The sequence below is a fragment of the Notamacropus eugenii genome, chromosome 3 (genome assembly GCF_028372415.1).
Source record: "Notamacropus eugenii isolate mMacEug1 chromosome 3, mMacEug1.pri_v2, whole genome shotgun sequence".
Lineage (NCBI taxonomy): Eukaryota > Metazoa > Chordata > Mammalia > Diprotodontia > Macropodidae > Notamacropus > Notamacropus eugenii.
The window spans coordinates 88,164,280-88,189,227 of NC_092874.1; the positions used below are offsets into that span (position 1 = coordinate 88,164,280).

The following is a 24,948-nucleotide window of genomic DNA, read 5'->3' on the forward strand; positions in this document are numbered from 1 at the left end:
TGATTTGCACAAGGTTAAACAGCTAATAATGTATCCTATTGGTAATAAACAACAATGCTAATGATTTGTATATATTTTATAGTCTGGAAATTTGCTAACGTTTTTGTTTTAATTAATTTTTTAGTTGCCTCTTTAGGATTCTTTAAGTATACCATCACATCACCTGCAAAAATTACAATTTTGTTTCTTCGTTAATTATGTTATTTCCTCAATTTCTTTTTCTTCTCTTATTGCTAAAGCTAGCTTTTCCAGTAATTTGTCAAATGGGAATTATGACAGTAGTCATCCTTGTTTCACTTCTGATTCTATTAGAAAGGATCCTAGTTTATTTCCATTACATATGATGGTCTCTCTCTTGGTTTTAGATAAGTACTATTTATTACTTTAAGGACCATTTACTCCTATGTTTTCTAGTGTTTTTGAAGAGAAATGGACATTGTATTTGTCAATGGTTTTTTCTGTATCTATAGATATAATCATGATTTTTTATTTTGTTATTAATATGATTGCTTATAGTAGTCCTAATATTAAACCAACCTGGCATTCTTTTTTATAAATACAAACTGGCCATAGTGTAGAATCTTTGTGAAATGAATATTTAAAAATTTTTTCATCAGTGTTCATTAGGGACATTGATTTATAGTTTTATCTGTTTTAACTCTTTCTGCTTTATATATCTACCCATATCTGTGTAATAGAAGGGATTTGGTAGGATCCCTTATTTGCTATGTAACTGTAAACAGTTTATTGGAATTTTTCTCTTAATTATTAATTTAATTATCATTCCTTTAGTGTTTGATAAAATTCTCTTGTGAGTCAATCTGGTCTTGGAATTTTTTTTCTTCAGGTTCATTTATGATTTATTCACTTTTCCCTTTTGAAATTGTGTTGTTTATTCTCTATTGTGTTTATGTAGATATTTATATTTATTATAAACATACATTTATTTTATTTGTCAGGCTTTTTTGTCATACCGTTGGGCAAAATAGTTTGGAATAATATCATTTATTATTCATTTGTTTTGAGCGCTTTCTTATTTTTCATCTAGTAATTTAGCTTTCATCTTTTTAATGAAATTAGCTAATGGTTCATGTATTTTATTTTATTTTTAAAAGTCATCTGCTAATTCAATGGTTTTGTTGTTGTTTGTTTCCCACATTATTAATTATGTCTTTGATTTTCAGATAGATATTCTAAATCTCTAATCCTCTAATCCAAATTATACATTTTTGTTGCTTAATTGGCTTTTAAAAAGTGGTTTTTATGGTAATTTTAGTTGTATTCCCAATTCACTGATCTGTTCTTTTCTCTATTTTGTTCATAAAAATGTTGACATAATTTTTTATAAAATAAAATATTTCTGTAAAATATTTATAAAGTAAATCTTTTTAAAGATTGCTTTGGCTGCCTCCCAAAATTTTGGTATGTTGCATCTTGTTGTCACTATCTTTATTGAAATTACTTGTCATTTTTATGATCTCTTCTTTGACCCATCAATTTTTTAAGGATTAAATTATTTAGTACAGTTGGTTTTTAATTCTTTTTCTCTGGCTCTTCCTTTATTTAATATTGCATTGTGGTCAGTGAAGTAAGTGTATAATTTTTCCTGCATTTGTTTAGAAGATTTTCATGTCCCAAGATATAATCAGTTTCATAAAAAGGTGCCATGCACAGCTGAGAAATATGGATATTCCTTTCCATTTCTATTCAATAATTGTCCGAGGTCTAGCATAACTAATTTTTCTGAAGTTCAGGTTTCTAACTTGTATCTTGTTTATATTCTGGTTTGATTTCTTTAGGATTGCCTGATAGTGATAAATTGAGTTCCCCCACAATTGTACTTTTACTGTTTATTTTTCCTCATAATTTATTTAGTTTTTCCTTTAAGTACACAGAAGCTGTTTCTCGTGTGTTTCCTGTGAAGCACATTTTGTTGGAGTTTGCTTTCCAATTCGTTCTGCAAATCTTTTGTTTTATGGGTGAATTAATCCCATTCACATTCATAATTGTAATAGTTCCCATTTACTAGTATTTATTTTTCTCCATCCTATTATCTTACTTTTTAAAATTTTCTTTCTTTGTTTTTACTGTTTACTCCTTATTTATTTCAAATTGTTACTCTTTCCTTTCCTCTCCCCCCCCCCCCCCCCAATTTAACCTCTCCTCTGTCCTTTCTCCAAGCTTAGGGCTTATTTTGTTTATGACTAATCACTTCGTGAATCTACCCTCCCTTTTATGCTGCCTTTTCCTCACTTCGTATTTTTAATTATATCTCTGTTAAGGTGAAATATATTCTTATACTAAATTAGTGTGTGTGTGTGTGTGTGTGTGTACTGCCTCATTTTGGTCAGTTTACATGAAAGTGAAGTTCAAATGTTATCTGTTCCCCCTATTCCTTTCATTTTTATGTATAGTTCTACTTGCACAATTCAAATATGTGTGTTAACAAATTTTTCCATCTTTTGTCCCATTCTTCCCTAATGTATCCTTTGCCCTCCGTTCCCCCCCTCCCCACATATTTGTTGGTATATTCAACTAATGGATACAACAATTCTGAAAAGCAACTTAGAATCATACACAAAATATTATTAAATAGCATTGTTATACCTTTGACTCAACTATACTACTGCTAGACTTACAGTCCCCCAAAGATAAAAGAAATACAAAAAGATACTAGATATATAGTAATATTTTTGGCAGCTGTTTTTGTGGTGATAAAAACTGGAAACTAAAGGAATACCCATCAATTGAGGAGTGCCTGAATAAGTTGTGGTATATGAATGTGATGGAATATTATTATCATATAAAAATGAGGAAATAGATGATTTCAGAGACATGGCAAGATTTATATGAAGTGATACAGAGTGAAATAAACAGAACCAGAAGAATAATTAATAGCAGAACATCAATATGTTTTAAAAGGAACAATTTTGAAGACTTATAAAAACTGATGAAGAATGAAATGAAGAGCCAAGAGAACAATTTATACAATAACAACACTACTGTAAAGACAAATAACTTTGGAAGCTTAAGATAAATATAATGACCATCCATAACTATAAGGGATTAATGATGACACATACTATCTGCCTCCTGACAAAGGGTTGATAGATTTAGGATGCAGAATGTAACATATACATTTTTGTATATGGTCAATAAAGGAATTTTAATTTGATTGGAAAGTTGGAGAGAGAGAAAATAAATTTTTGTTAACTAAATTTTTTTTAAATAGAGAAGTAGAGGGTGCTATAGATAGGGAATGTGGCACACATTTTTTTTATGAGGTCACCATATTTTTAGCTTTGCTTATCCCTCTCTAGTTGCTCTTTATGAATCATCTCTCCATCCTGCCCCTTAGAATGTAAGCTCTCCAGGGCAGGGCATTGTCTCGTTTCCTTGTAATGTATTTGTATTTCCAGCAGTTAGCTCAGTGCCTGGCACATAGTCAAGTGTTTAGTGAATGCTTGATCTGTCTGTCTACATTAGGAAGTCAAGCAAGACAGGAATAAATGTATTTTAAATTCTTTGTCAGCATAGGACAGGTAAGGAACCCATGAGAAAAATGCTATTTTAGCCAATGGGCTGAGTTTGAGTAGTGGTTGTGATGGTAGAAGAAAGGGAAAGGAGTTGAGGAAAATGTAGGTAGAGAAATTATAAAGGAATTTATAACTCAATGAATGTGACTGATGAGAGTAAAAGAAGTTCAAAATTATTCTGAAGTTTTGGACCTGGGTAAGTGGGGAGAATAAAATGTCTTCAGCAGATACATATGTGAATAAGGAAGAAGAGGTAGCGTTTGAGGACAGTTTTAGCTAAATTTCATTTTGGGCATATTGAGCTTGAGATGCTAATGAAACATTCATGTTGAGATATTAAGGCCATCTTGATTATCAGATTGTAAAAAATTGCTGACCTCTTAAATAAAAAATACAGATATATCCATATATATCTATATCTATAGACATCTAAAGGAAAACAGTTAATTCAAATATGCCATTCATATTGATCTTCACATAGATTTAGTTTGGTAATTAGTGCTAAAATACTACAGCTCTCCTTAGAAGAATTATCTTTTAAGTAGTTATTAAATTTATAACATAAAACGTAATTTTAAGCAAAATTGGAAAGTGAAAGACTTTTGTAGCAGTTCACATATGTGGATGATGGCTAATTCTTTTACTTATAGACCTATTCATAGTACTTGGTCACTTTTGCTACAGGGCAGCTAGTGGCAGCACTGCGTCTGCAGTCAGTTCAAATTTGGCTTCATGCACTAGCTCTGTGACCTTGGGCAAGTCACAACATCTTTTTGTCTCAGTTTCCTCATCAGTAAAATGGAGATAATAATAGCACCTACTTCCCAGGGTTGTTCTGGGGAATCAAATAAAATAATAATTGCAAAGCCCTTAGCATGATAATTATTATTTATAGCTATTATTGTTGTTATTATTAACTTATTGGTTTTTGTTATTAAGTTGATCTAGTTTTAAAATATTATTTGATATTTATTTCACTCCTGCATGACTAAACTAAAATAACTTTGCCCTTTCCTTAAATCAAAACACAAGAAAATGTACCACTACAAAATGAAAATTTTGATATAGGTATTAGTGAATATACTTGCTACTGGTTATTATGAACAGGAATTAAGAATATTCTTTTGCCTTGTTAACAAAGACAATATAAAATAAACTATATTTTTTCTAAAATCTGGCTCTTTAAATTACATCGCAATCAAAGCCACTAGATGAATCCTAGACAATACAGCTAGGTCCTGATTATTGTGAATAAAAAAATCCCCTGAAGTGGTTGTATGCATTAGAATTCATATTATTTGAAGTTATAATTATGTAAAATATCATAATTGGAATGTTCCATGGAAATATGCAGTGAGAAATGGAATAATGTAACCACTTTCAGGAGATTCATTATTTGTACTAATTAGGATTTGCTTGTATTTTCAAGGTTGAATAATATGGAGTTTGACTCAGTGGTAGCTTTCACTACCTTCCATCTAACTGAACCTACTTCCTATGCTGTATTTTGTACACTATCAATTTTGTATAGTATCAAACGTGAGTTATTTAGTACACAGGAGGTGAATAGTACTCATTCAACAGGTACAAAGTAGAGATGAGACTGGCTCTTTGACAGTCTTCAGGAAGGTGAACTAACTCATGGGGGATGAAAACTACCACTAATATAGATCAAGAGTGTGTTAGGAGTCCAAGAGTAGGTCAGAAATGAGGTCCTGAGTTTGAAAAGTGTTAGTTTTTAATGATTAGAAGCTTTGGAGGCAGTTGTTCTAAAGTACAATTTCAAAGAAGTAGGGGCTTGTTTCATGGATGGGAGAAAGAAATTATTCTATGAATATGGTTACAGCAAAGACTCCAAGGTAGAAAAGTCTTAAGGAGAGGAATAAGATGGCAAGTTTCAATGAAAACTGGACAACTCAAGAAATATTTATTACATGCCTATTGTGTACCAAGTATTGTGCCAGGCACTGGGGATAAGGACAGAATAAAACAGAGCCATCTCTGGGCTTAAGAAGCTCACTTTTCCAGTTGGTTATAACATGCAAACAAGTAAATAGAATGCACACACAAAGTCACAGCAGTTTCTAGAAATAAAGATGGTTAACATGTGGAAAGTGGTAAGTGGACAAAGCTGGCCAGGTGTTGAGGAAGCTAGGGAAATGAGGGAGCCAGAGTGGTTCTTTTTGGGAGTCCACATTCAGAGAGGTTTTGAGGAGGGAGTGGGTGGGAAGTCTCCAGGAAAATGACTGTAATTAACTTATAACATAACGGAGAAGACACAAATGAAAGGATGTAGCAGATAGAACTTCTCAACTTTACCCTGAGATGTTATCACTTGTAATGGGTGTCAACAGGCAATCACAATGTCGCAACACATGTGAAAACCAGGTTTACTACAAGAGAAATGGATATGCATGTGGAACCCAAAAGGTTCTCAGTCTTTACAAAAGTTTACATTTTTATAAAAGCAGGACAAAGGGAGGAGGGGATGCCAGGAAGGTGGTGGTTGTTGTTTGTCCTTTGTTCTCAAAGAGGACCATGACATCAAGATGATGACATGACTTGCAGTTGACTTCGATTTGAGTGACAGAGGGCTGTTCAAGGTCACCAAACTCACTTTCTTCTCCCATGCCATCCGGATCCAGTGGCCTGATATTCATTGGGATGGCTGGAGATGGCGCAGGATGCAATGGAGTGTCACATGAGACAGAGAGTGGTGCAGCTAAGCTGGGAAAAAAGACACTCCCCATGGGGAGGAGGAAGGTGATGGCAAAAGCCATGAATATAGGAGGGTGTGCTTATTTGCAAAGGACCCTAGCTGCACAAGTATTATCCCAGCCTGGTACAGACTGGCTGGTGCCTGTCTTGCCTCTAAAGGGCACTTAGGGAGTCCAACTTGGGGTACAATAACAATTATGTCAGCTCAAGGGTCTTCATCCCTTGATACATTCAGGGTCTCTTGCATGCTCTGGGTCCAGAGTTTTGGGAAATATGGCAACTCAAAAAGACAAGTTCAAGGGACCCTTTAACATGGGGTAGTGGAAAGAGTAATGACTTTGGAGTGAGAGGGCACTTGGGTTTGAATTCCAGCTGAGACACTTCCTATTTGTGTGACCTTGAGCAGCTCATGTCTCTATCTATAAAATGAGTAGGTTGGATTACATAGCTGCAAAGATCCTTTCCATCTCAAATCCTTTGACATGAAGCTCAGTGAGGTAGGAAATGCCCACAGTAGCTGGAAAGTACTATGTATAAAAAATCATTGCAAAAGGAATTTTATTTTCACCATACTGAATCTGAGGTGACAGCTGGATATGTAACTTCTGAGTTTAATGTCAATTATCGTGATTTTCATGAGGAAGGTACGAAACGATTTGCTCTCTTCTGATTGCCATTTATTGCATTAAAATCCATAAACACAGACACAATCTGTCCTTAAATAATGGCTCTATTGACACCTACTGGGCTCCAAGGGTCTTGCAATTTACTTTTATCTAGAGGAGCAAGCTGGGATATTTTGTTTTGTTTTTTGTTTTTTTTTTGGTCTTAAAAAAACTATGAGACTTACAGAATTACATCTTAAGCATGTACCATTGTTAAAAAATTTTTAAATCCTATGTCATTATGTAATAATATAAGATTCAGAAGGGCCTGTGCAGAGAAATGTGGTTTTAAGGAGGACCCATTAACATGGGTTATCTTTCGATCACCTATGAAGTTTTTAAATTCTATGTCTCCTTAATGGTGTATGTAGTCACGAAGGCAACACTGTCTTGGGCAGATCACTTAACCTCTCCAGGTCCGAGTTCTGTCATCTGTAATAAGAGGGATTGAACCAGACGAACTCTGAGGTCCCTTCTGGTTCTAAATCTATGATATGATGCTTATTAACTTTAAAAAATCACTCAGGACCGTAAATCCCTTCTTTTAAAGAAGTTTCCAGCTGTCTGAAGCTTCCAGGTTATTTTTAGTATTAGATGGATTACTACATTGTCTATATTAGATATAAATGAATATATTAAAGACATTTATACATTCCCTTTTTAATGGAGGGCAGTTAAGGGGGTTTACCTTAAACTCAAATTGTGCCTTTACAATTAATCTTTTTAAGTCCATATTGAAGTGCACATTCTCACTATGGGCCATATCGTGGCACCTCAGAAGCTATGTAGCTTAGCCTCTCATTTTACAGATGAGGAAAATGAGACCCATGGAGATGCTAAATCACTTAGAAGCAGGTAGAGCTGGGCATCTCGGTGAGAGATGTGCTTAACCTAGAGTCAAGAGACAGACCAAATCCACCCACAGGCACTTACCAGCTTCGTAACCCTGTGCAAGGTCCTTCATCTCTGCCTGCCTCAGTTTCCTCATCTGTAAAACAGGGATAGTAACCTATCTCTCAGGGTTGCTGTGATGATAAAATGAGATAATTGTCAAGTTCTTTGCAGACCTTGGGGTATTACGTAAATGTGCAATTGCAACTGGATGTTATCAGTGAGGGTATTGTTTCCCTATTGTACAACATAATATATGTATAGCATAATAAATATGTGTTTCATTTGAATTTATTTTTAACTGGCATATATATGTGTGTGTGTATATGTATATATATATTTATATGCCTGTACTGTGTGCCAGTTTTTTGTACTAAGCAAAGGGAATGCAAACATAAGCAGGTGAGTTATCCCCTACCCTACATCTATATATATGTATATATAGTATAAATTTACATTTAGGAAGAATAAGGCAGAAGCAGAGTAGCATACTATACTGGGAAACTTGAGGCAGTGGACCTGGGCACTAAGGACAGCCTGCTATGTCACTTGTAAAACCTCTTCTAGCTCAGAGATTCTAATGAACCTCTATGGAAAACCAAGGCAATTAGAAATCTTTTATTCATACCACATGTAAATAAATTTAATAAAACTTCATGGACTTAAACTGATTGCAGAAAACCCAATGTAAATGAAGGTAATATTTTAAAATGAAGTTATTATTTTCAAACATAATAAATCAAAGCTGGCTAACAAAGTGTTGCCCAGAAGAGGTCATTTAGGAACCTGCTTTAGGAAATACATAAAAAAAAGCTTTGTTCAAAAGTGATAAATAACTTGTTCTTTTAAGTCATTAAATAGACTTTCTTTTGGGATATTATTTTGCCAAGTCAATTTTGTCATTTTTTTACCTCAAGAAGATCACATGCTACTGGGAAAGATTACATGTGCACATATGCATGTACATACATACATACATACACACAAAAGAAATAATGTAATTTTTTAGGGGGAGAAGGCACTAACACCTGTGAGAATCAGTAAAAGTCTTATATACAGGAATTGTGCTCTTCCCTCCCTCTCATCCGTTTTAGCTTCCCCTTTTGTTATCTTTTCCTATTAGAATGTAAGCACCTTGAGGGTAGGAGATATCTCATTTGCCTATATTTGTATCCCTTTTGCTTAGCACAAAAAACTGGCACACAGCAGAGCTTTAAAAAGGTTCTCTCTTTCTCTCTCTCTCTCTCTCTCTCTGTCTCTGTCTCTGTCTCTCTCTCTCTCTCTCTGGAATGTCATGTACAAGGTGAACGTGAGCTGAACTTTGAAGGAAATTAGGGATTCAAAGATATAGAGATGAGAATGGAGTGAAGTCCAGGCAAAGGGGAAAGCTTATACAAAGGCCTGGAGGATCCTGTTAAAATAGCCACTTGACCAAGAATTAGGCTGCACAGCTATACTCCCACAGATATACTTCAGCTCCTCTAGAATTTGTTTAGAGTCATTTTTTACAGGTATTTTGAGGGGTTTGGGGGCTACTCTGCCATGTTGGATCTGCCTTTTCCACACAGATATACTTCAGCAAACCCTGAAGTTTGCACTGGACCAAATAATGATCAAGAAATTCAATGAGAAACGACAACAATTTACATCTTCCACTTCAGAACTACATGAAATGGTAGGCAGAAGCTGCCTTGGAGTTGGAAAGGGGCTCCTCCAGGAAAGATAATGTAAAAGTAAAAAGCATTTCAAATGAAATGCAGAACGCAATAGTTTTGAAACTTTCTAAAGAAAATTACGTCTACAAAAGGTTAAACATAATTTCTAAACTTTTTTATTCATAACTTCTATTGCAGAGCAAACATTTTACACAATGATATAGTCCTTTAAATATATATGTATTATTTGATTCTCAGAATCACTTTATTAAGTAGAAATAATGTTACGTTATTATTTCCATTTAAAGATAAGAAAACTGAGCAAGTCACTTAACCTCTCTATGCTTTGAAATTCCATAGCTAGTTAGTGATAGAGTCAAGACTAGAAGTCAGGTTTCTTGATTCTTAGTTTATATATATATATATATAGCATTATATGTAAGTTTTAACCTAAGTATCTCATTTTCAGAAGTTTCTATTAGATAATTTAATGCTTATTAGTAAATATGGTAAAAATGTGAATTTAGACTCAGAAAGTAAAGTAAAGCTATTTTTAAAAGGATAATACAATTATTTAAAAGGAAGAAAAATGAATGATATATTTCTGAAGTCAGCATACTTAGAACTTATTGAATATGTTTCAGAGGGCAAGAGTGAATAACAGAAAAGAATTCATCAAGAAACTCTAGAAAATATAAATATAAAAGTATAAAATACTCCAGTCTCTTTAGTGGACAGTCATTTCTTGAAAACAAAATAAACTGACATAGATAGAGATTAACAACTTCCAGGGAAAGGTGAAAGATATTGTTAAGAAAGTGATAAATTACTTAAGAGAATTATGAATATCATGAGGAGGGAGTGTACAGCTACAGAGAGAGTATGAGTCAGGTTGAGGCTACTGTCTTTGGGAGGTGCTCAATAAAGTGTGTTTTTACAGGAAAAAATAAATTGAAAAGATTTGAGAACTAGAACTAGCATTTGAGAAACAGTATGTTACTTTCCAATCAGAGAAGGCTTACAAGTCTCAGAGGAATGAGAAAAACATCTAATTTCCTTTTTTTCTAGGGAAATTAAAGTATGTATGTTTGAAAATTGATCAGGAATTATCTGTTTCTTGATATAGACTGTTCCCCAAAATAAGACCATGATTCTGGAATGACCTGGATATGGGAGTAGGGATAGACATTGCTAAGAAGTTTAGGGTCACTTTCCATGTACTCTGCATCTTGTATGTACCTGTTCCTATATATGTTGCCTCCCCATTGAATATGAACTCTTTTTTGCTTTATTTTGGTATCCCAGCAATTAGTCTGGTGACTGGCACACAATAAACCCCAAGTGAGTTGATTATTGCCTGATTATATGACTTTGGGCAAGTCATTTCACTACTTGTGTCCTCTTGGGCAAGACATAACCTTTTAGGTCTCAGTTTCCTCAACTGTAAAAAAGATAGGTTTTTTACTAAATAATCTGTTAAGTACCACCTGACTCCAAGTCTTAGGAGCCCATGACCTATTCCAGCTCCCTCATTTCACAGACTAGGAAATGGGTTCAGAAAGGTAACTTGTTCAAGGTCATACAAATATTTAGCAGCAACACTGGGACAGCACTGGGAGCTACTATATTTGAAATCCAAGAAATTGGGTTCCAATTGTGCTCTGTTCCTGGGAGGTCTCAGGCAAGGAGGTGCTTAGGCTCTCAGGGTCTCTGTTGTAAAATGAGGAGTGGGCTTCAATGGCCTTCCAGTTCTAACTTGAAGAGTCCACTGTTACTAGTGCTGTTACACCACTGCTTCCCTTTCACTAATTCTCTTCTCCTTTCCCAGAGACATGAGGCTTTCCTAGGGCTGAAATACCTTTTAAGTAGGGTCACAGGGACACTTTTAGGGGCTACTAAAAACCAAGTTGTTGTTGATGTTCCCAGTGTGAGGAGACAACCTGTCCCTGCCATGTGGCCCTGCCATGTGTTCCTGTGATGCCCTTGGGCTCCTGAGATCTTAACAGCTCTTTGACTGGAGCTCTGTTATCATAATCTAGAGGGTGTTCTTAGTGGAAGTCCTAGTCTTTATAACAAGATCAGTCTGGGCCAGTTTCTCACTTTGTTCCTACTACCTATGGACTAACAAAGACCCTAAAAAAATGTTTTCATTCTCCTGGGAACACAAAGGACAAACCTCCCTTGGACCAATAGTAGTTCACCTGAATCTGAGGAGGGCATAAAAAGTCATAATATGGGGCAGGATGCCAAAACAGAGGGCAGTGAATTCCAGTGATATACTCAATCTGTAAAACTTTCTACCTGTAAAACCATATAGCTGCTTGCAGTGAAGTAAATTGTGTCAATAAGCTAAGGAGCTAAAGATCAGATTACCATAAGCAACTATGTCTCCACCAGTGGTTTTTCCAGTCTGACATTGCTTGCAACAGCGGTAGTGCAAGGCCCATGAGCTATGCTGTCTGGGTCATTACTGCTGCGAGTCTGACCACTTGGCTCATTCTGTGTCCCCCATGACCTGTTAGGCTGAGCTTTTTCCCTCGTGACCTCATGTCTGTATCTCAGCTGTACAGAACTCAAACGACTGGTCACTGCTTAGGTTAAGTGTGCTTGTAAAGCTAAATTAGACCCAAGCCAACTTATTTATCTCAGGGATTCAAATGTATTTTTGTTGCTTTCTGATATGCTAATTTCACTATTACACATTTTGAAGATGTGGATTCTTGATTATGATTGAACTTTAATGTGATCCCACTAAATCAGAATTTTGATTATATTCTGTACCTAATAAATACTTAAGACACTTGGAAAAATTACTGATTAAATGATCAAGACAAGCATTAGGGGAAAAGAAAATGTGAACATTTGTCATGTGCTTTCGTTATCTGTGTATACATCTTATGTTTTCTAGAAAATGGTAAGTTTCTTGAGGGCAGAGGACATGTCTTTATATATCTACCTTAGTGCCTAGCATAGTGTGTTACATAATGTTTGCTGAACTGAATTCACTTTAAAAAGCATCCAAATATGACACTGGGTTTTCTTTGTGCAGGTAATATTGTTCTTCTGCAAAAATAACATTAATATTTAAAATTTTATATGAATTGTACAAATCATGGTTCATCTTTGCCTGCCTTGAATTAAATGTCTGGTTGTGGATGATATATGTCAGAAGGCAAATATGTCAGAAGGTACAGAAAACAAAATTATACAACATTCTAGAAAGCAATGTGGAATTATGTAAATAAAATGTCTAAAATCATTGAATGGGCATTGCCCCAAACCAACTGAGATCTGGGAAAGACCTTAGTTTAAAAATGTCAAAGTCTCCCACTGTATCCAGGGCCATTTCCAGTTGTCCTGATTTATATCTTGTCATTGGATACAGATGGCTCCAGAGAGTGAGGCTGGTAACTTTGCACAGCCCTGTCTCACTTAAATCCAATTCACTTGCAAGTCATGACATCACTTTCCAGATGTCACTGTCCTCTTCCAGAACGAAGGACGGGCAACAACAACACGGTCTAAAATGTCCATACTCTTTGTTTTTGATATACTCCTGTTAAGAATATACTCCAAGGAGGTCATTGATAAAGAAAGGCTCTGCACACACCAAAATATTTAGAGTCCTTTGTCATAGCAAAGAATTGTAAACAAAACATACGCCCATTGACAGGTGAATGGTTCAAAAGACTGTGGTATATGAATATAAAGAAATGTTACTGTGGTATAAGAAAAAAATATGATGAAGAGAGAAAAGCATGGACTCATAAGGACTGACGTAGAGTGAAGTGGTGGAACCAAGAAAGCTACATGCATGTTACCACAGCAATAACAACCAACAGCTGAAAACAAAGGTTGCAAGATTACAAAGAATGAGGTTGGCCCCAGAGAAGAGACAAGAAAAGATACTTCTCTCTCTTCCAATCCAGAGGTGGGAGGGTGGTGTAGGGGTGGGAATATTGAATATATTATCATATTTTCTCATTTTGTTCATTGTTTTCACTGATTTTTTTCTCTTCTTGCTCTTTTTTTAAAAATCCTTTTTAATTGCTCTCTGCAATGGTGTCAAAAGAGGTGCAGAGGGAAATGGGTGATTTGAAAAAAAAGACATCAATACAATTAATTTTAAAAATGAATTAAATTACCAAGGTTAAAAGAAACTATTATATAAGTATAGACTATAATGATTACTTAAGTAAAGAAAACTAAAGTCAATGTCAATCAAAATTGTTAAGGATATAATTGGGATGAACATGGAATCACCAAATCATAGAATTAATTTCATTTTATGAAGCCCAAGAGATAAATTTAAAACAAATAAAATAAAAAATTATTTTACATAATGAGAAGTGAATTTATGGAATAATTTGTCCTAAAAAGTTTTAAAGGCTAAAAAACTGAGAAGAGTCAAGTAAACTAATGAATGAAAAATTCTAAAGAAAAATTTAGGGGTGCCACCCAAAATTTTTGAAATTGATAACATGAAGGACAACCCTTCCTGTCCTTGGTGCTATTGTAAGAGACCTAACGTTGGGCTAGGAGAATCATGAATCTGACCAAATACTATAGAACGAACATTATGTGTTTAAATAAACAATATATTATCATGGGAAAAGTAGGAGACATTTAATGTATTACTAGATGGTTAAACTAGACTAAAATATAATAATAATAATAATTTAAGATAGAGAATAAGAACCAGTTTTTGAAAGGGTTAGAATAAAAATGATTTACTTGAGGCATCTAGGTGGCACAATGGGTAGAGAGCTGGGCCAGGAGTCATGAAGACATGAGTTCACATTTGATCTTAGACGTTTATTAGCTGTGTTACTTGGGCAATGGTTGTAACACTTAACTTGTTTGCCTCAGTCTCCTTGTTTGTAAAATGGATACAATAATCATATCCAGCTCTATGGGTTACAGTGAGGATCAAATGAGTTATTTTTAAAGTGCTTAGCGTAGTGCCTGGCATATAGTAGGCACTTAAGAAATACTTATTAGATTGAAGATATCTTTTCTTTATTTTTCTTGGATTTTTTTTGTTTGTGTTTCCTTCCACAGCATGACTTACATGGAAATGTGTTTTGCATGATTACATATGTATAACCTATGTCAAGTTGTTTGCCTTTTCAATGGAGAGGGGAGAGAATTTGAACTCAAAATTTGAAAAAATGTTAAAATTGTTTTTACATGTATTTGGGAAAAATGAAATATTGAATTAAAATAGAAAAAAAGTCCTTATTCCTTCTGTCCTTTCTTAATGTATTACTGTTAAAAAACTGCATATTAGTGAGACCAAGTGTTCCTAGTATGGTATCCTATACATCTTAGGCCCTTGGTATTTGCTGTTCATGATGATGGTGAGGACTTACAATTACAATTCTCTGCTTTCTCTTTCCATTTTTACCATATGATATACAAAAACTAGATCACCAGTTTTTCCCCAAAAGAACATTACTTGCCCAAAGAAATCACTGTGCTATATCTGAATAATTTCAGGGTAAAGCGACCTGTACAAAACACTGTTCTAGAGATAGACAAAGCTAACATGTGTGTCTCCCTCAAGTCCTTCCACAGTGTTTTGTACAAATATTTGTTCATGCACAAAGCTAAATAAGACATAGTTCTCATCTCAAGGAACTTATGATTTCACAGGGGAGATAAGACATGCACAGTGGTAACAACAGCACAAAACAGAACATGATAACCATGTTGTGTACTGAGAGATGAAATTGCCTTGAGGGAAAGTATTAGGAGAAGAAAACAGAACGGTAGCCAATGTCTCCATGTAGAGGTTGGAGTAAGAAGGGGCATGAACAAAGGAGAGAGAAGCAGTGGTTAATTAGAAATGTAAAAGGGAGAGTTTGGTGCCAAAGAAGCCAAGGGAAGAGAGAGACAGTGGTCAATAAAGTCAACTGCTGCAGACAACCTAGAGGAGTAGTATAAACTTAGATTCTTTCAGCACAGGATTATTAGTTCAGCTAGTCCAAATGAAATTGGTCAATAGATTCAAACAATTTCAATTTACTGAATCAAATGTAGTTTATTCAAATTGTTCTAGATATAATTTTATTTTAAGTATTAAGAAAAATTTTAATGAAATATTTTATGAATTATCATGAAATTGTCAAAAATATAATTTTAATTCAATTTAAGTTGCTTAAAAATCATACAGCACTTTTCAGTAGGGCACAGAAGTAAAGGGAAATACAGATAAAGTCTTGAAAGCTAAAAAGTTGAAGAATCACCACTTAATACAAAAAATGAACTGGAAACTATTATAAAGAAAACGTAGAATGCTTTAAAGAGCCAATGTCATAGAGTAGAAATGAAAACAAGTCACTAGGAAATACCTTTAATTTTTACCTCAATAATAGCTTCCTCAAGAGAAAACAACAACTGGAAAACTTGTCTAACTGGATAGAATTGGAAAAAAATATTAAACCCTGAATGAGATGTGATTAACAGTTTGGTTGCTTATGTAGGTTAAAAGACTCTAATGCCAAACCAATGTGGTACAGTTAATAATTGTAGGACAAATCCCCAAGAGAATATAGAAACTATATTTAGAAATTTCATATCTACCTTTTCTTCAAAGAATTTTCTTCTTAATTTGGCATCTTTAGGAGGTATGGTTTGCCTCAGTTTTCTGTACCACTTTCGAACAATATATCCTCTCCAATAGGCCTGTATCCTGAGAACAGAGATATCTGATTGAAGAGATTTATGATGACCAAAAAACAGTATATGCTGTTAAAGCATATACCTAAGTCATGAACCAGTAATCTCGCCAGTGCAGGATGATACAGACTACAAACCCTTCTCCGCTATATAGTCTTTTAGAGTAGATATCGAAGAAAAATTCATCACCTTCAGGCCCAGCTGGTGATGTGATTCTCTGAATTTAATTAGGCTGGTCCTTGGAAAACATACAATCATTTTGTCACTTCATCATACTCCAAAGCCTTTCCAGATTGCTCAGATCATGCACATATTTTAAAATTGTTTGTAATTCCATAGATCTCAATGCTTCATATTTGGGTTTGTTAAGGATTTCTTTTTAATTGGGTATTGGAATGATTCATGTTATGATTAATCTGAAATAGTTCGTACCTTGTTGCACATTTTATTTTAAAAAGCCGAGCTCCATCGTGTATCACTCTTGTCTGATACTGCTGCTTTCTACACAGAGGGCAAGTTTTTTTACCTGTGAACTTTTCAAAAGCCTGGAGACATGCCTGAGGAAGAAGTTCATTTAAGATTTTGTGAGTAATTACTGATAAACAACACATTTACTGCTAATGTAATTACAGTGTTCTTTTCTCTCATAATTATGAGAATGTCTAGTTGAGATTATGATGTGAAAAAGTTTCATCAGATATTAACACCTTCTTCATGAATCCTGTTCCAAAAATCATATTTTACAGGAATAAACATGAAGACATCAAAAACTTCTAGAAAAGAGCTGCTGTAAAGGCATATTGTTATGTGTAAGACTAACATGACGTTAGATCATGTGAATTAAGCTGTCATTCACCTTGATGTACATTATTAATAACAATCTGCTAGACAAACATTTGTGGTTCTTTTGTCACATAAAATTCACCATTTAAAAAATGGGATGAATTGTATTGTAGCCTTAAGTCATGTTTCCAACTATAAATGGTGATTAAGGATAAAATAAATGGCTCTTTTTGGAAGACTTTAAATTGAGAAAGGCTAAGCTAGATTCTTTAAGTTACAAGAATGATGTATTGCATACTTTATTATAAGAGTTAAAACAGGATTTACTTACTTTGTGAAATACATGAGAACATGAAAGCAGCACCTGTTGTTCACAGGAAAACAAAAAATTGTTTGAAGTTTAAATTAGTTTAAAAGGGATGCACCACAAACATATTAATTAAAAGAAAAGTTCTGAATACACAAAAGGTTAACTATGTTGTTGCTTCTTTTGAAAAAAAAAAAACCCAACCCCAAACTAATCTCTGCTTCATAAGTTCAAAAACTGTAATGTTAAAATGTAATAGAGAGCACAAAAGAGGAAAAAAATAATCTGTAACAATTTATTTAGTACCTCAAAATTGAATGCATACATATGAAGTCAGAATGAATAAGCTAAATTTACCCTCACTAGTTTTAAATTGAATTATTCAGATAGTCTATATTTGAAAGTAAAGCAATTAAGGAGTAGGTATATTTCCTAGACAGATAATAAGAGTGATTGTATGTATGTAAGGGGTAGTGTAGGAATCAGAATAGGGATATGGGGGATGGTGAGGGAAGGAAGCAGAGAAATGTTAAGTAAATACTTTTTTGGGGGGCTTTGTTCCACCAAACGACACTCAAATTTAAGAAGCAATATATCATGAAGACATATGAATGGCTCTATTTTTCAGAAAAATGCAGAGAAAGTATGCTCACAAGCTTCATGAAAACTTCACCTTTCTCTGACCCAAATTCCCACCAAATGGTGGTTATCTGTGCCATGACAAAAGATAGAGCATTAGACCAAAAAGAGAAAAAGAAAAAGAAAAAAAAGCAGTTGGTTATTAGTGGAAGGGAGAACTGGCAAAGGGGTGAAACTAGAACAACGAGTCTGCACCATTGAGCTGGCAAACACAAAAGGATTAGTGGCTAACAGCCAGCTGAAGGGAAAGCTTTCAGATTCAGTGGCTTTTTTCCCCCCTTCAGGGAAGAAAGTTAAGGAAACATGTAGGACAAAAAAAAAAGAAAGAAAAAGAAAAAAAGAAAAAAGCCAAAGGCATTTCCCTTTTTTTGTGCAGAATCTGAAGTAACCTTTAATGAGCGCATTCTTTAACACTCCCGAGTTAAACCTCAGCACAGTCAGACAGCCTGAATTTAGGAGCACTGTCCTGTTTTCACAAGAATTAGCCTACCTGCCTTTGTGCAATCTACACTTTCCCTTAAAGGAGGAAAACATGGGGAAAATACAGCTCAAAATGTTCTAAATAAGTCCATTGAAATAGTTTTTGCCTTCAGTCCCTCCCCACCGCCCAAAAAGTTCTGGGTCTTTTCTGAATAATTACTACTTAATCTATCTAATAACAATCATATATGTAGGCAATTACTCACTCATCCTTTATTAAAAGAATCTTTTCAAGTATTTCATCAACAGATGTTTCAAGATATATTTTAATATAGTTAGAATTCAGTATATATAAGAACATGATAAAACATAGTGAGGTCTTTGTAAATACCTGCTCCAGGGCAAATATTCTCTCAGATAACTAAAATAAATCAGTAAGTGGCAGTTAATGTGCTGCAAAAAAGGTTGTAGCAACAGGGATGCTAATGAGAACTAAATTCTAATCTAGCTGTGTCATAACTTCTTGGGTGGCCTCAAATGCATTACTTGAACTGTTTAATCTGTTTCCTCATCTGTAAAATGGGAATAACATTTGTCCATCTCAGAGATGTATAGGGTTCATTCAATCTCTTATTTGTCATGTGGGTGGGTCCAAAATGTAAGAAAATTAAAAAAGAAACTAGATATGATAGGCAAATGAAGTTAATAATGAATCTATAAACAACCACATAAAATGACAAAATGTAATGAAATAAACAAATATACCTATGCCATCTTCTGAATCAGACCACTGTGCTCTCCTTCCTCTCCTCAGTTTTCATGGTGCTCTTCTATATGAATATTCCTCCTATCTTTTCCTGGTTCATCAACGGCATTATGCTCCTTAATTGTAAGTGTTCTCTAAGACTGTGGCTCAGGTCCTCTTCTTTCCTCCCTCTCCATATTCTTTCTTGATAACCTCAGAAGCTCCCATGGTTTTTACCTTTAAAGATGACCCCCAAATTTACAAATCCAGCTGAGGTGTCTCCCAAGTTTCAGTCCTGTATGACCAGTTTCCTATTGGATATTTCACACTGGACATCCTGGAGACGTCTCAAGCTCAGCATGTCTAAAACTGACCTTGTAATTCTTTCCTCTAAACCCTTCCTTCTTTCAAACTTCCCCATTTCTATAGAAAGTACTAACATTCTTCCAGGCTCCCAGATTTGTGACCTCAGCATCATCCTGAATATTTCACTCTTTCGCGTCAGACATATCCAATCAGTTCCCAAGTCTCACTGTCACTCATAAAATCTCTCTCATCTTATCTCTTCTCTGAATTCACACAGTTACCACCTTAATTCAGGCTCTTATTAACCTTTCAACTAGATCATGCAACAGTATCCTCCTAATTGGGTCTCCCTGTCTCAAGTCTTTCCCCACTTTCCTTCATCTCACACTGCCACTGCAGACATTTTCCTTAAGCACAAATCTGATTGTGTGAATCCCTTCCCTAATCTACTCCAGTGGTTTCCTATTGTCTCTAGAATTACATATAAACTTCTCAGTTTAGCTTTAAAAACCCTTTACAAGCTGGCCCCAATGTATCTTTCCAGTTTCATTGTACATGACTTCCCCTCCTACACTCTGAAGGTCAGCCAAACTGGCCTTCTTTCTGTTGCTTACATAGCACACTCTGTATCCCATTTTATTGCCTGCCCTGGTCTACCCACATGCTGGCAACGTTCCTTTCTTTCTTTAAAATGTAGCTCAAACACTAACTTCTTCATGAAGCCTTTCTTGATTCCCCCATCTGCTGGTACTCTCCTTCCCAAACTATCTTGTATTTAACTACTTTGTATATATTTGTATTTATTAACTTTATATTTCTATTGTATAGGTTTTGATATGTACTTGTCTCCCCTATTAGAATGTAAACTCCTTCTAAGTGGGATTGTTTCATTCTTTGTACTTATATCCCTAACACCTAAACACAGCACTTGACACATATTAGGAATTTAATAAATACTTGAAACTGTAGAGAATGAAAAGAAGTGAACAAAGTTCTATCCTGATACTTCTCCCCATCAAATCTTCCTTTTAAACCAAATAATTAAGAAGCAGTTCTTCCTCTACTTTACAGGAGAGCTGAATTAACTCATGTTACTATCACATCACTTATTTCTAAATTATGTTTAGTGTTCTAGTCCTAAAGGGTAACTACACAGTTGTTTTTTAAATTAAAGGACATTTCAAAGTATCTAACATCTGAGCAGTTAAGATCTGGCTGGTCCTTTAAAAAATTTCACAAATGATATTAATTTGAAAATAGCATGAGAATTTGAACCTGAAAAATACCAAATAATTTATGGTTGTGGACATATTCATTAGTTCAAACTTCTATGGCTCTCCCTGTTGTGGGTGAGGATTTGTATGAATCAGTGAAGTTTGAGGTTTAGATGGCTATGGATTTTAGGCTTCCTTCTGATCCTAAAATCAGATCTGATCCTAAAATCAAATCTGATCCTAAAATTATTAAGCATTTAATGTGTGCCAGTCACTGTGCTAAGAACTGAGAATATAAGAAAGGCAGAATCAATCTCTCCCCTCAAGGAGCATTTCTTCAAAGTAGAAAGACAACTTGTAAAGTACAAGATGCATAGGGAGCAGATATTAGGTAATGTGGGAGGACATGGCATTAGCAGCTGGGGGATTGTATAGAAAGTGGGACTTGGGCTGAGTCTTAAAGGAAGTCAGGAAGCTAAGAGGCAGAGAGAAGAGAGGGCAAAGCATTCCAAGTGTGGGGGTCATCCAGGGCCAAGGAACTGAAGCAAGAGATGGAGGGTTGGGTTTGAGGAACTTCATTTTCGGTCAGCATACACAAAATAACATACAACAATGAATGCTCTCTGATTTGAATTTTTCATCTTGCCCAAATCTTGCCATCTGATCTAACTTAATACCTATGTAGGAATCCCATGTAACTCTCAAGAAATAATTGTCTATCCCTATTTGATAATATCCTGTGGAGGGAGAGACTGATGCCTTCCAAGGTAGGCCATTCCACAGTTTCAGAGGATTCTAACCATTAAGAAGTTCCACAGAATGGAAATTTGCTTTTCTTAACTAGTTCTCTTTTCTCTTGTCAAATCTACAATCACAAGGCTGAATTCAGAGATGGAAGGTATCTTCAGGGTCATCTAGTACAATTATCTCATTGCTGAGGAAACTGAAGTCCACAGACTGGTCTAAGGTCACACAAATGACATGAGAGGAAGAGCCAGGATTCAAACCCAAGTCCACTTTCTTCAGATCCAGTGCTCTTTCTCCTGAAGCACACTGCCTCCCAAGCAGAACAAGCCTCTTCTGCATGACAGCTTTCAAATAATTGTGGACAGTGGTCAAGTCCCTCAAAAGCCTTCTCCTAAATATCCCCAGTCCTTCAAGTGATTCATGTATGGCATGATCTTAAGGCCACTCACTATGCTCTGAGCTACCCTCTTAGTTCCTAACATGTGGCACCCAAGAAGTGAACACAGTTCATTTGGTTAATTCATTCACTAAATAAGCATGTAGTCTATAGTGTTAATGAGAGAATATAGAGAAGTCTAAAATAGTCCCCCATCTCCAGGAGTTTATAATCTAATTGGGTGGGGGGCAAGAATAAAACATCTAAAAAGTACAATATAAGGTAGTACATAATGTCTATAAACATGGTACTATATCACATATCTTACTGTGGTGATAGGAAGCTTAATGAATGATGAATATTAAGAAAATTTAGTTTCCATAATTTAAAGAGTCTTCCTCCATGTACTATGGAGACTTTCATTATAAAGTATACTTTCTTCTTGCATGACCATGATTCATAAAGTTATTTATTTTCTTTAAAAATAGAAATTCCCCATGAATAAACTCCATTAGACTGTCAGCTTCTTGAGGGCATCTCTCTCCTTCATCTATGAATCTCCTAAAGTACCTTACAGAGCAAGTAGGAAGTCAATAAATGCTCGTTGAATTGAACTCAACTCTGACTTGATAATATATACTCTATGTCCATTTGGTTATTGTGATTTTTGAAGCCCCACAGAATCAGTCTTCAAGATCTCTTCATAGGGAGGAGCCCTAGTGAGGCCAGGAACTCCTCACATTGAGATGGGAAAGTGAACATCCATCAAGTCTCTTTCTTTCAACTTAGTTTAGCCAAGAGTAATGAGCTAGGGAAAGCTCCAGTTGGGATCTGGAGTTCAAAATTATATGGTAAATTGCTCTAAGTGAAGGAATCATGACCAAGGGTATAATGAGCCAAGTTCTGTCCAGTAGCTGGTGAGGAAGAAAGGCCCAAGTGATACGGCTGGCATAATTTACTTCAGGCTAGTCAGGAGAGAGATGGGGCAAAACAAGAGAGGAAGCAGAGAAGAGACCAAGGAGATACCAAGGTCCAAAATCTTGGGAGAGGTAGCTTTGGGGCCTACAAAAGGAAGAATTCTATATTTTAATAAATTCTGGGAGAAGAAGGGTAGGAACACTTCCTGGTTACAGGTAGGGCTCAGGGTGAAATATATCTCCATGATATTCTTAAGTGGATTTTAGAGGGCTGAGAAACAATTCCCAAAAGATAAATTCATGGCAAGGGAACTAGAACTGAGTTAACATCAAATATAATGAAGGACTGGGGATATTCAGGAGAAGACATGAGACCTGTTCATAATTATTTGCGGCTATGCCAAAGGAAGTTAAGTAAAATGGAATATTGCAGTTGGTTCTAAGAACCTGCGTGCCGTGGACAATCATGAACATTTTCATCTGTTACTGGTCTATCTCCTTCTCCCTTGTTTCTCACCATCACGTTACTTTTACTGTAATGTGTTATGTAGTGAAGGGGAGCTATGCAAGACTTCAAAGTATATTCATTAAATAGCTTAAAGACACAGAGCAGTCTATGTTAATTCTGATAGAGAGCTAAATTCCAATGCCATTTCTGTAGATTACTTGTGACTGAAGCTCAAATTCTTCTCTACATATTGAACACGGATGCATAGAATCCCCTTGCTTTATGGACCTCTCTTTTACTTTTGCCCATTCTTCAGCTGATAGAGGCAGTGGGGGAGGTTCAATCAAACCCAACTTCTGTGCTAAAGTTTAAAAAAAACACAAAATCTCAGTTAAAATATATTTTAGAATATTAAACTTAACATATAATTGTTGTAAGAAGTGTTAATCTAAATACATTACAGTTATATTTAATATATCTTATAATTACTTGTATGTTCTTATTTCACATTTCTACAGTTAGCTTTTTTCTCTAAGGGAGGAGAAAGTAATATCCTGGGAAAAAGGGAATACTAATTCTTATACTTTTTATTAGATGATAGTCATCTAATCAACCAACTAATTTAATGAGTACATACTATTTGCCCAATACTAAACGAGGCATCAGAGAGAAGGGAAATAAGTGGAAGACAGATATCATCCAGGGGCTATCAAATCTGTTTGGAAAGTTAAGATTTAAAGAAGAAACAATTAGAAAAATGAATTCACCTTTTCATTGTTAAGATGTGAGGGTGGGAAGCAGAGAAAATAAAAACTAGAAAGGTACCAATGTGAAAAAAATTACTCATGGCTGTGAATTTACTAATAAAATCAACCCTAACGACTACTGGATCTTTAGATATGTAAACATACTATTACTATACCATTGGTGCACCCAAATTATGGCACATTGAGGAGAACCCAGATCCCCTTTGCCAAAAGCGTAACTAGGTTCCATTGTATTATTACGGCCTGCTAAGACTTCTTCCCCACAGTGGCTGAAAGTTGTGTGCAAATGAAACAAATTCAGTTCTACATAAATGTCCTCTACGAAAGCCATGTCCTCATGGCTTGGAGGTGAACCTGGATTCTCAGACTCCTCCCAGGAGGAGCACTAACGGATTGTATCTGTCTTTTAAGGATCAGCCTGAGAGCAGACATGCTTTTTCTCCCCTTCTTCCCCTCAACTTTAATATAGACTTATATGAAACTTTCTCCTTGGGAAATTAGTCATTATGTTATGAATTGTCTTGGCTCTAGTAACTCATGAAGACCATCTCCTGAGGGCATAATTACACTGATGAAATCACAGGTCTTTGAAATATCAAAATATAGTCAATGTTCTAAAAAACCTTGCTACTGAAAGCTATCTTGCAGTGAATCTAATCCTTTGTAGACTAGACTCCTTTTTTTGTAAAAAATCTCTCCCTAAATTAAAAAAAAATCTGAATCCTCATATATCCAGTTTGCTTGAAGTGGAATTATGCCTATATAAGTATATTCACTAAGATATTGATTATTAAAGAAAACATGAAATCTCTAGTTTATGAACTGGATTTAAGAACAACCTTTCCCATCAATTATCATTTCTTCTTTCTGTCTCTAGTGGCTGGTTAATATTTAAGAGACATAGGTAAATTTGCTAGTTGATAAAGAGCATTGCATAGGAAAAGTGTTGTGAAGATATCTATCTGCAATTGAGCTATTTATTTATCAACTTCAGTTATATAAGAAAAGACCAGGAAGTAAGCAAAGAAAAAGGCTCCACTACTAAACTAGATATTATAAGTTCTAGGAACATATGAATTTTAAGTACAAAAGAGACACTCAGGTCTTAAGTCAAAGATTATTTACTCTTAGTT

At 35.1% G+C, this 24,948-nt stretch overlaps 1 protein-coding gene across 3 annotated transcripts in view; it reads right to left on the minus strand.

The window, feature by feature from the left end:
- The window catches only part of RNF32 (ring finger protein 32), a 63,138-nt gene that overhangs the window by 16,425 nt on the left and 21,765 nt on the right, over positions 1 to 24,948 (minus strand). For all 3 annotated transcript variants that reach the window (XM_072652105.1, XM_072652103.1, XM_072652104.1), the window contains exons 4-7: positions 23,267 to 23,409; positions 17,261 to 17,293; positions 16,579 to 16,703; positions 16,051 to 16,159 (exon numbers count right to left, since the gene is read on the minus strand). In XM_072652105.1, the coding sequence (XP_072508206.1) occupies positions 16,051 to 16,159; positions 16,579 to 16,703; positions 17,261 to 17,293; positions 23,267 to 23,409 (410 nt within the window). The remainder of the gene's footprint in view (positions 1 to 16,050; positions 16,160 to 16,578; positions 16,704 to 17,260; positions 17,294 to 23,266; positions 23,410 to 24,948) is intronic.